Source organism: Hyperolius riggenbachi, chromosome 10 (assembly GCF_040937935.1).
Source record: "Hyperolius riggenbachi isolate aHypRig1 chromosome 10, aHypRig1.pri, whole genome shotgun sequence".
NCBI classification, from domain to species: Eukaryota; Metazoa; Chordata; class Amphibia; order Anura; family Hyperoliidae; genus Hyperolius; species Hyperolius riggenbachi.
Window position 1 is genome coordinate 139,469,230 of NC_090655.1, and position 12,746 is coordinate 139,481,975.

Here is a 12,746-nt window from a genome sequence, read left to right on the forward strand (position 1 = left end):
ATTAACCAGCCATTTTCTCGCTCCAAATAATGTGTGTTATATTGGATCACACCATATACTTTCATTTTATTGATGCTTCAGTACTCTTCTTAACAGATCACTTTTTTATTTTGCTTCTTATTAAATTCCAGTTTTCTTTCAGTGTTATAGAATACATTATAGCTTAAAAATACATATCCACACATAGTCATCTAAACAATCTAACCGAAATGTCTCCAATAGCTATGAAATCATGAGGTGACTGTATGAGGTTCCAACACCTTTGCAATTACTCTCTCCTTGAGGTTTAGTGTAATGAATGTAGTTGGACAGAATTCACGGTCTTATTTTTCTTTGCATATTAAATTGATATCACAACCCAAAGATATTTTAGGCTCTGCCCGCTGATGGCCTTCCTTTCAGCAGGTTGCTTCAGAATGGCCAACAGCGAGTCATCCTATTGAGCATAAGGATGTCCTGGGGCAGAAGTTTGAGTTAAATTTACACTTCAGAGAAACATCATCCTAATCCTTAGTGCTGGTGTTCAAATTTGTGTTCCTGCATTTGGAAATCAATATGATGCCAAGCACCGCACTTTATCACCAAAGTTAGTGGAGAAAGTCATGGAGTGGCCACTCATGTACAGTTCACACCACCCTTCATGATGCTCTGATGCTTCCTCCTTCTGGGCTGGAAGAAGGAATCATCTGAGTCGCCTGCAACCCCGTGACTCTCTCCGTGCTCGTGATAGTGCTGAACTGCTTTGTATGGCATAATCCGGATTTAGAAATAAGAAAACCCGGATTCAATCCCCAACACTACTGATCAGTGTGAAAGGTACACGCACCACATAGAGGCTAGATTTTTAGGTTTGTTATAATTGGGCAGGTCACGGGCTCACTTCAGAACTGGTTAATAAAAGTCATTGGTCTAGATAAGTACCGTAGTTAATTATCATTTTTTTGTGCAGTTTTAAAGAGAGGAACACACTTCTTTGTATGTAAAATAAAATTTATATCCAGGCTAAAGATGTTTACACTTTTTCCTTTGCACAGTGTTTTTGTAGACTTGCAATCAAGGATTGTCCACCATTTTTCCGGTTGTAAAAAGGCAGCTATCTAATTTTGCCTCCACATATTTTCAAATCCACATATCCACAATTCTGATTGAAATTTTTGAGCATTTGTATCATGTAGAGACCAGTTCTTGGATCTGCAAGAGAGCCACATACCGTACATGTTTAAATGTAGTCCTTGTACAGCTTTATCAACAACAAATACAGCAGGTGGATGCATTAAAAAACAAAGATCTGATTGGCAGAGTAGGTTATTTATGCTTGCCATAATCTTTTTGAAAGGACACATTCATAATGTTCCTGGTTTATCCTCAAGTCTGCAAAGAGTTTAGACAGTAGTTTTGAAAGAGAACTCATCTGTCTATAAAGGCTTTTGTGCACACTGGGAAGACACTGGGAAAAAAAAGGGTTGTTTCCGAAAGTCACATGATTATTTTACAGTTATGAATCTGTTCATAACAAAATACTGGGGTTTTTCCTTGCTTACACAAACCAAGGCAACAAATAAACATCACCTCCAACATAAACACATATCCATAGATACATTCGAAGCCCTACCGCAAGTGACAAAGCCAGGCTGGGTTTCATTCTGTGGTCCCCATGTTAATTAAGGACGTAATTGCATAGTACTATGCATGAGCACAGTGCAACCACACTGTGTTCATGCCTGAATAGATGTGACTTGAGAGTGAACATACTGGGTGTGGCTCACAGTAGAAAAGGATCACCACAAAATTTCCCCTGTGTTACGGCACATAATAACCAAAGCAAAAACCAGAAGTAGTAGTTCACAAGAGGAACTGTAGTGAAAATATCATAATGCATAAAATTGCTTATTTTTAAAATATTTATTTATAAATTATTTTGTCATCGTTTTCCCACTGTAAAATCTTTCCTTTCCCTGATTTACGTTCTGAAATTTATCAGTGGTGGTGACATCTTTAGTTGTGTCAGGTGATCTGTGCGAAATGTATGTTACTGAGAGTTCTACGCACAGAGGGAGATATTGCTTGCGTGGCAGTTGGAAGAATCCATTATTTCCCACAATGCAACAAGGTTTACAGATAGCAAACTGTCAGGACCATGGCCCTGACATCACACTGTGGGAGTAGTTTCACCACCATATCAGCCATACAGGTGTCCCTGAAGATCTATTCAAGAAAAGGTAAAGATTTGTCGAAGGAAGGGGGGGGGGGGGTACCAGCTACAGATTAGGATGAAGCTCAATCTTGGGTTAACGTTCCTCTTTAAGACCTGTGTGAAGAGCTCACAGGGTAGGTTAAACAAACATACAAAAAAAATAGAGTATTAGCTCACATGTACAGGAAACTAACAGATCAACACCTCCAGCATAACCAATTTTTTTCAGTTGTAGATATCTGTGGATAGGTGGAAAGGCGTACAAAGGAAATCACCGCCGGCAAACATGGGCGCAGGAAACAGCCAATATATGGCTTATCCTGCTGCACAAGTCCCAGTGGCGTTAATTACTATTCCTCCTCCAGGTCCACTTGGATGGTGGGGAACGATTTAATTCGGCTTCCAGCTATTGCTGGCGGCCGAATTACAGTGTTTTAAAAGTAACTTCAGCTCTGTCTTCTGAAGGCGCCGAAGTTACTCACTGTGCGCCGATATAGCCATAATTCCTATTACGGTTTATGGTGGCGCCGGCTGTTCCCAAATCTCCTGCGCTGGATTCCCTGTGTTCAGTGGAAAGCCCTACAGCCAGCTATATCTGTTTATGTAGCTTTAACATGTCCTTACTAAATTGTGCACAGCTCTACTCACTCCATATATAGGATTTGATGCACTAAGTTGCAATAATATTTCTGTGCGTAGGCAGTGCACGACAATTTTAGCAGTACTAACTCCAGCACTGTACCGCAGTTTCTGCAATTAGCACACTTTGCACAGTGTGGGTTACCAGCTTAATACTTGCGTTTTAACATTGCGTGTTGCTCTAATTGCGCAATGTTTGGTACAGTGCTGGCGTTAGTACTGCTAATATAGTGGGTGCTCACAGCGTACGGCTATATTACTGCAGCTACCTACACCAACTACATGGTTCCTTCTAGGGTAGAATGCATGTAATGGGTCATATATTATCAGTAGTGCCTCCATCTTCTTTGCAGCTGATACTCTCTGTGTCAGTCTTTAATGAAAAGTCTGATCATTTAAGAATACAAAGTGATGTATCTGTGTACATTTCTTGTAATACAGTAACTTTAGTAAGGCAGGATTCTCCCAACATCTAGAGCTCTCACTAGAGATCAGTGGACTGTCTGGCTTTTTAGCAGTCTGTGCTGGCTTAGCGCTCTAGTGATAGGCGTCTCTGTGCACATATTTACCTTGCTGCTTCACATTTATCTAACAAATGAGCTGCCAGTTTGAGTGAGTAGAATCTGAGTGTATCTATAATATGAAAGAACCAATTTAAGTTGACATGGATTTTCTAGTTCTCTGGTCAGCTGTTCTCTTGGAAGCAGATTTCACAGATCAGATACTCCCAGAATGAAATGTTACTGGGATTTTATTTTAAGTCTTATTAGCTTTGCTCTCAGTGCAATGCTAATGTCAGTCCACACACTGAGCTAACAAATTGCTTTCATCAATTAAATGTATGTTTCTCTGCTGCCTCTACATGGTAAAATTCTAATAATATTGCAGTGTCCCATTAAAGTGAAGCTAGAATTGTATGCGCAAGTGAAAGCAATGAACTCAGTGTTAATAATCTTGTTCTTTGTCAGTGTATAACAGTACTTTTTTTACCATCTGTAGTTCTATATCTGTTTAGCCATTTTGACTGCTTATGTATGTATGGCACCAAATCGCTGATTAAAATATAATAACGGTTTAGAGTAACTTTCCAAAGGTCAAATATGGGTGGGTTGGGTGATGTAAACCATAGGATAGGGGCCCAATGGTTCCTGGGTGCTCAGACCAATGGATACTGGACAACCAATATGTAATCAGAGTGAATGGTTGGCACTCCAGTTATAGGATATTACCTTTCTTGCTTCTTATAACATATTCCAATGTTTTCAGACAACAACGGGTCTCTTTCTCAAGGACAACTAATGGCAAACAGAAGTGCGCGCAGGGGAATCAACTGGATGGGCATCATTGGGTGTCTTCAGCAGCTTTATATGCAGCAATAAAGATTAAGTTGTAGCCTAAATTTCCAGGGGGTCTGCTCAACACCCAATTCTTTCTTCAGGGAGGTTTGGAACTAAACTTAAGGCACATAAAACAAATAGCGATGACAAGTAGTTCAAGCATTACATTCTGCACTAATGGTTATGAAATAAATGGTATCATGAGGGTAACATTGTTATTACAAAAAAGGAATTTTGCCTGAAGTTCTACTTCAACACAGTCTGCCTTATAGCTACCCAAGGGAGAGTCTAACATTGTGCATTTCAAATATGATCAGAAACTTCTGGAACGGTGGTATTTATAGACACAGTAATTGAATAACCGTACAACAATTAATGAGCTATAGTTTCTCTTGAAGTGGACTTACATTACATTACCTTACATTTACCTTACATTACAGCTCACCTTTCTCTACTCGCGCATGGAACATACAGTATTTGTGGTAGCTTCTTCATTCTGCAAAATGGCTATCATACATCCCTGTGCTAACGGTATCATGTGGCTTTCTTCATCTATTCTTTCTGCTTATCACTTGTTAATCATACATACTGTGGTTGTTTCCATTGTCATGTTCACTGCAGTTAGAACTTGTTCTGATCCTTTATCCTAACCATTATATTTGAATTTGTTCTATGTATTTCTCGATCTGTAGTTCTGTTTGACCAGCGAGTGTTACACAGCTCAGGGCGTTTGTTATATTGGCAGAAGTCTCAGCAAGGAATGTTTTGGGAGGGTTTTTTGAGGAATTTTCCTCTAAGGGACTCCCTCCCTTAGATGCAAGATGATTATGTGGCTTTTCTGTGGCTTTTTTTCCTCCCTCTTTTCCTACTTTTTATTGTCCAATCTCCCCTCTTTTTTCTGCACAGAGTGGGTATTCTGCTCCTTCCTTCTCTCCCTGGCAGGGCCCATACCAGGGAAGTCCTCGGACTGGTCCACCGCACCGCAGACAGAGTGAGTCTGTGCTCCTCTCACTCATCCCTTCTGACCCTCTATGTCTGCTAATGTGCATGCACCACCTCTCCACTAGCACCCTGCCCAAATGCTTCATAGTATACAGACATACAGCAACCTGCCTTAACAAAAACGCTTTACTTATTTGCTCACTACAGCTTAAACATCAAAAATATGTGAAGTCTGCTGCACAACCAGTTTTCAACATGCCTCATATCAAGACCAATTTGTCAGTTTTATCCTGCATTGCTGTTACTTTTCAGTGAGCTTTCTTTTCTATGGCCTATAGACTTCCAGCATTAGTTAAAGAATAACTCCTCCCAGCGGTAAACGTTAGCCCTAGGTTAAGGGAAATGGAGGATGCATTGCATACTCACTAGGACATGGCTATAATCAGACATCTTTTTTTGAAATCCCAGAAACCAGTCGTATAGCAGCTGTTTGTGTTGCTCCTATAATGCTGTTGCTGATGTTCTGCTTGTAGCTTTAGGCCCCATTCACACTAGAGCGTTTTGCCGGCGATTTCGGCAGAATGCTCAAGCGCTTGTGCTTTTTAAAGTGCTGGTGCTATAAAACCCTATGGGCCCGTTCTTACTTTGGTGATTTGCGTTAATCGCTGGCGATTAACGCAAATCGGCAAATGCGTAGCTTGCACCATTTTCAGGCGATTTTTCGGCGATAGTGTTTCAGTGCTATAGAAGCGTTAAACGCGATCGCGGAAAATCGCTGCAGTGTCTAGTGATTTTTCAGTGTGAAATTGCAGAAAAATCACTCCTGCAAAACGCCGGCAGCAATCGCCGGCGTTTTGCACTTTCAAGTGTGAATGGGGCCTTAGGATCAGTTCACACTGCAACACAAAACTATTTTTTGGGATCGCAACAGATAGTCCATGGATCCTATGTAGGATCCTAATAGAATCTGTTCACACTTGCAGTCCACAACCCAAAATTCCAGCTTTAAAACATTTAAAATAAAGAAAAGTGCAGAGTTCCAGTAGGACAACAGATGAAAATACTAACCAGAAATCTTCAGGTGTGAAGGCTCCGTCCTGGCACACACTATGGCTTCAATTCACAAAGCCTTACCATATTCGGAAAATTAAAAAATAGTTGATTGTACTGAACTTCTTGTCAAATGTCAATTCACTAAGGCTCTGACCACATGGAAAAGTTAAATGGACAGGCAAAGGAGTCAGCCAATAGGAAGAGCCACCACTCTAGTGCCGGGAGAGACCAGGTTTTAATTCTCTTGTTGCTTGGCTCAGGGAGCAAAATACATTTTGAGTATACCAGTGAAAATCTGAAGTTTTGTCTTACCAGTTTAGAAAATGGCACCAGGGAAAAAGTTATGCTGCTACAATAAAATGCACTAGATTTTTATTTACTGTAATTGCACTTCATGAAAGGGAAGTTGCACTATCTGTTAGATACTAACCGATACAGTCTCCTTTCACTTGCACATCTGTTGTTTTTTTACATTTTTAGATCATGTGTTAGCATTTCTTCTAGAAATCCTGTGCCTATTGGTAGCAGTAGTTCTCTGCGGCCTGCCATATTTATAATAATGATGATCGACAAGTTCCCATAATTGCCGCTCTTCCTGCTAGTTATCAACAAGGGACAGTTGTTTTATTTATACAGAGCATTCAGCATAGTCACTTATAGTTGGCTAGATGGCATTCTCCACTTTGAAAACGGAAAACTCTGACTCCAAGGGAACAGTGTAGAAGAAGAGGGTGTGTTTTCAAACACCTGTTAAAGGGACACTATGGCAAATTATGCTGTTCCATTATCCCCACATCAGTTATTTAATTTGGACAGCATACATTTCACCATAGAGTTTGTGATAAAAAAAAATTGCTTCTAACACCCCTCTAATCCCCTACACAGCTGATCTTAGTGATAAGAAAGCGACTTATGCTGGGAATACACGGTTTACACGGTTTTTAAGCTGATAAGATGGTTCGATAGACTTTCCGACATGTCCGATCTCACTTTCGATTCTTTGGCCGATTGTTTTCTGATAGAAGTGAATGGAAAAAGATACAAAAAACGAGCAGAAGATAAGAGAATCGAGAGCTGAATCGAGCGGCAAAAACAATCGAGGGCAGAAACGAACCGTGTATTCCCAGCATTTCATCTCTAAACAGCTGATTATAAACGGCTGGCTCACACACTACAGAGCCCTGTGTTGTTGCTTTTCATATGTTAACTAGCTAAGTAAATAAATAAACAGGCTGCTAAATAGTTACTTAGCAGTCTGTTTATTTATTTAGCTAGTGACATGGGAATACAATAGCGGCACTGTAGTGTGTGTGAGCCACCCGCGTTCTAATCAGCTGTTTACAGTGTCTTATACTGGGAATACACGTTCCATTTTTCGTATTTTTTTTTCCATTCACTTCTATGAGAAATCGAGCAGAACAGAATCAATTTTATCATCGAAGGCATCTATCGGAACGATTCTCCGCAAAAATTGTAACGTGTATTCCCAGCACTAGAGTAGGTTCATACTTGTATTAAAAATATATCTGTGGCTCTTTTTTTTGGCCCAGATCAAAAACGGAGCCACAAAATACCAATGTTAACAATATTAGGCATCTTCAATCAAAAAAAAAACGGATCTGTCTGCTTTCAGGGGGATCCATTTTGAAAACCTGAACGGACGGTCCGGATTTGCAGGATTTTAACATGGATCCGGATACATGGAGGGGTAGTGGCAGGCAATAGGAATACAGATCCCCCTCTACACAGGCAGCTTTGGACACAGAAACGGATACGTTTTCTGTGTCAGCCTGTGGGTGGGAAGTGGGCCGCCATGCTGGAGGGGGTAGCAACCAGGACGGGGGTGGCAGCAGTTGGCAAGGAAGGGGTTCCCCTCTCTCATCTGGGTCCCCCGTCCCCACTCCCCCTCCAGCTATTTTGCAAAATGTGTTAAAATGTTAAGGCAGCGAGCGGGGAAGCCTACCTTCTCTTCCTACTTCCTCTGCTCACCGCGTCACTTCCTGCAATGGCACCCTCTGAAGTATAAAGGGCGACATTGCAGGAAGTCAAGCGCCGAGCGAGGGAACACAAGGAAAGAAGGTAAGCGTCCCTGCTCGCTGCCTTAACATTTTAACAACTTTTGTGCTAATAGCTGGAGGGTAGCGGGGACAGGGGCCCCAGGTAAGGGGACGACTGACCGCTGTCACCCCCGTCCTGGCTGCTTCCCCTCCAGTTCCAGTCACGGACTGGAAACGTATGCTACAATTACACAAAACATAATAAAAACGGAGGAATTTTTTTTCACCAAACCGTATCTGTTTCAAACGTATCCGATCTGTGCATGACAAGTGAGGACCTAGCCTTAGCAGAGAGCAGTCCCATGCTTAATCATTACTAATATCCCAGCTCAGCTGTGTAAAGGAGTAGAGGGGTGTTATGCTAGATACACATGATGCAGTTTTCTGACAGATTTCTTGGCAGATCAATTTTTTCCAACATGATTTGATTTCTGATTGATTTTCCATTCACTTCTATGAAAAATTATTAGAAAAATCGTTCGAAAATCAGATTGGACATGTTGGAATCCATCGATCTGACAGTAAATCTGTCAAAAAATTTCATTGTGTACCTGGCATTAGGAGCATTTTTTTTTTTACACAAACTCTATGGTGACATTTATGCTGTCCATATTAAATCACTGATGGTGGGGATAATGGAACAGCATAATTTTCACCAAAGTGCCCCTTTAATCTTTTGACACAAATTACCATTTGAAAAAAAAAAAAGTCACCATCCAGGGCCACAATAGAAGTCCGTGCCAGGGAGTGATCTGTTCCCATTTGAAGGCTCCATCCAAATGAGTGGAACCGCAGATTGATTGCTGCTGTTAAAAAAATGCTTTTTTTGTTTTGTTTTGTTTTTTAATAAATTAAGCACACAATATGCAATAACATAGTATGCAATTAAAGTGAAGATCTAGCAGATCACTTTTTTTTTTTTTATAAAGCGCACCCCCTCTAGTATTGACCTTCAAGTGCTTTAGTGTAAGCTGAATGACTCACTATAATCATATATACACAGCTGTAGTAATGTGAATAGGCAGTTAGTCCTTTACATTATCTTATCCGATAAAGGGTAATAATAGTAACAGCATTAGTTTCCTTACACAGAATACATAACTCTTTTGTCTTGGAATTTCCAATATACGTTTATGAGTCAACAGTCTAAGGCCAATGAAAAGAAAGGGCTCTGAAGAAGAAAGTAAAAAACAGAAGCAGGGTGACTTTATCTTCCATATCCCCTTGTTTGTATTATTGCACAGTAACATTTGACGCATGTGTCACCTTTGTCTTGTGCTAACAGTCCATGTGCATTTAATGGCATGCCAGCAGTTATGTGGTCTGCATTTTGCCCTGTTTTATCTCCTAAGCAGAGTGTGTTTGTTTTTTCCACACACTGGAATGGTAAGTTTGCTACTGTGTTGTAACTGTATACAAATTACTCATGAACGTCTCTAACAAATACAAAAGAACCACTTTAGCTCTTAAACATTTTTCAAAATCAAAACTAGCAATAATATGTGATGTTTATTTGCTTTTGTTTTCTGTGCCCATTGTGAATATTTATATATCAAGCTCAAATTAAGGCAAATATCATAGACTTATTTCTTTATAAATACCAGTCCAGGATGGAAAAAAACAAGCACCAGGAATTTTACAAAAAGTTGCCATTTTGAGGGATGCATTTTTTTAAAGCAAGACCTATAAGGTTGTAAAATGATTTGTATTAAAGAAAAAAGGGTCGTGGTAGAAAATATAGCTGCTGCCAGTAACCACTGTTAGACTGTTGTCCTTATCCTAGTCAGTGCGTCAACGCATAGTGTGTCATTGACAGAGTATATGTGCAGTACAGATGTGAATGCAGGGAAGGATAGAAACCCAGGGACTCACAGTGAATAAAGCACATCAGGATTAGAAAGTTCACGTTATCCTGATATCTGCTTTGTATTCCTGACTTCTTTAATTTGCTTAGCTAATACTTATATTTCAAATAGCAAATTTTAGGTGAGAAGCATATATGTATATATATATTATATATTTTTTTTTTTTTTAACTGCTCTTCTCCAGCTTAAAAATGAAAAAAGTATAGAAACGGCATATTTTTCAGCTGTCCTGTTCATGCCTTTAATGTTTTTTAATCTGCTAGTAAAATAGAAAAGAGAACCGTCCGATTGGTGCAAGTTTGTCACTGTTATGATTTGGCTAATTTTAATTACTGATTGTAGGGATGAGGCTAGCACAGCATAAAAGCAGTAAGCACACTGTTCTGCGTCTGGAAATTTGAGCGCCCGCTAGGAAACTTGGGTGCCATATAGACTACAATACTAATTGTGGCTATAGCATAGCCCAGTGGACATTTGGCTGTATTCAGAGACACTGAAAATAGCAAAAACTACTTTACATTTTCTTAGTGCCATTTTTTCCCCATCAGAGTTAAAGGGGCACTATGGTTAAATAACTGGTTATAATATCATTTAATATAAAATATGTGCAAGTGTAGCATTAACACATATATTGTGGCAGAATAAAAGTCTATTTCAATATTACATTACCCTTAGTTAGAGATGAGTCGCGTTGGCAGAGGAAATTAGCTGACGCCAAATCAGCACATACCATTGTGCAGTAGGAGGCAGCTTATCAGCTGTTTGAGCTGCTGTTTTAATCCCCCCTTTGATATTTTGTGAGAGGATTCCTCCAAAAATGAGAAAATGAGAAAACACATGTATATAAGTAAAGAAATGAAACTGAGAGCCCGATATAGTGTAGTATGTATTGGAAATGTGGAATAAGAAAAGAGTACAAGATTATATACTCACAAACCAGGGTTACCTCCAAGGCAACCACTGTAAAGGCAGGTGGGGAGATTGTCCTGACCCCACTCAGGAATAAGAAGTCGCTCTCTGTAGATCGTAAAAAAAGGGGGACCAAGGGTGGATGCAAAACCAAGAAGAACAGAGGCGCCAAAAGAATAAAAACAGGCTTTAAAATTTTAAAAATTGCTTGGGAGGCAGTGGTGGACTTACCTCCTATAAGCAGACACTAGAAACTGTCAATGAAACAAATAATTTATTGGCATACTCCACAATAGATTGCCACATGTATATAAGTATTCACAGCCTTTGCCATGAAGCTCAAAATTGAACACAGGCGCATCCTGTTTTGTTTTTTATCACCCTTGAGATGTTTCTGCAGCTCAATCTGAGTCAGAAAGGCACACCTGTCTATATAAGGTCCCACAGTTGACCGCTCATGTCAAAGCACAAACCAAGCATAAGATCAACGTTAAAAAAAAGCTACGGTATATGTGACAACTGTCAATGTTAATGTTTTTTTCCCTAACTGATTTAATACATGAAGGATAAAGACTAGCAAACGAATGTTGCGTTTGGAGTAGAAAAGATGCAACTGGCAGGTGCTGCTAGAGAAAAGTTCCCTCTTCACTAGCAGCACCTGCCAGTTGTTTCCCTGTCGCCCACTGACAGCTTCGGACAGCAGAATGTTCCACTTCCTGAGGTGACGGCATTATTTGAAGAATTGTGTGTGTGGCTGTATCTAATTACTGTTCCCCCCTCCAGCAGCGGCCAACAGCCACAAGACTACGGAACCAAGACTGTGTGAGTAGTGAGGGACAGCCTCTCTGTTCATGCAGAAGGGAGGGAATGCGCTCATTGGCAGCCTGTCGTTGCTATAGCAACGACAAACAGCCTTCTGTATGCTGATGGAGGCAGAGGTTTAATGTTCTCAGTGGTCTCCAATTTCTCACACAGGCTTGGTGCAGTGGTCGAGCAGCTTTTGGCTGCTGCTGGAGGGGGTAACATTGATTACATGTGGCCACGCACACAATGCTTCAAAAAAGTGTCACCTTCAGAAGTGGACTATTCTGTCATACATTGGGGGCCTGACAGGGAAACAATTAGCTGGTACTGCTAGTGAAGATGGAACTTTTTCACTCCAAATGCCACATTCTTTTGCCAGTCTTTTATCTTTCATGTATTAAATCAGTTAGGAGAAAAGATATCAACATTGATAGTTGTCGTTTAACTTAATTTCACATATGGCTTTTTTTTCTGCACAGCTTCCCCTCCATTTAGTACAAACTAGTTTCCCTCTCTGTCAAGTTTCTGGGAACGTGACATCATCCCATTGTGGAAGTCCGGGGTACCAAAAGGTTTGCCATGGCAACAGCAGAGAGAGATATAATCCTTTAGTGTCCACAACAGCTATGGGCATTTTCTAAATAATATCTGCACAAATGAAGCTAGGTACACCCTTGATGTGTTTTTTATGTAAAACAAAGATTAAGTCTTCTTTTACACCAGTCACAGTAATTAAGCCACAATGAAATGTGGGTGCCAGTATGCCAAAATCTGTTGACCCTCATGCCATATGGAAGTGGGCCTGCCATTGGCCCATAAAACTTTGATGTATGTATGTATGTATTTATGCACCCTTAGTTTATTTTTGACTTGCGCTATAGTTGCAGGTGAGATCTGAACTATCTTCTTGAGGCTATGTGGAAATATATTTGTTAAATGTGAAAGT

General features: G+C 40.2%; 1 protein-coding gene across 7 annotated transcripts in view; it reads left to right on the forward strand.

The window, feature by feature from the left end:
- Positions 1 to 12,746, forward strand: part of CCSER2 (coiled-coil serine rich protein 2) — a 410,112-nt gene that overhangs the window by 159,912 nt on the left and 237,454 nt on the right. For 2 of the 7 annotated variants that reach the window (XM_068258339.1, XM_068258340.1), the window contains exon 11: positions 5,077 to 5,161. The exons of the other annotated variants lie outside the window; for them this stretch is intronic. In XM_068258339.1, coding sequence (XP_068114440.1) covers positions 5,077 to 5,161 — 85 coding nt within the window. The remainder of the gene's footprint in view (positions 1 to 5,076; positions 5,162 to 12,746) is intronic. 7 annotated transcript variants of the gene reach the window in all.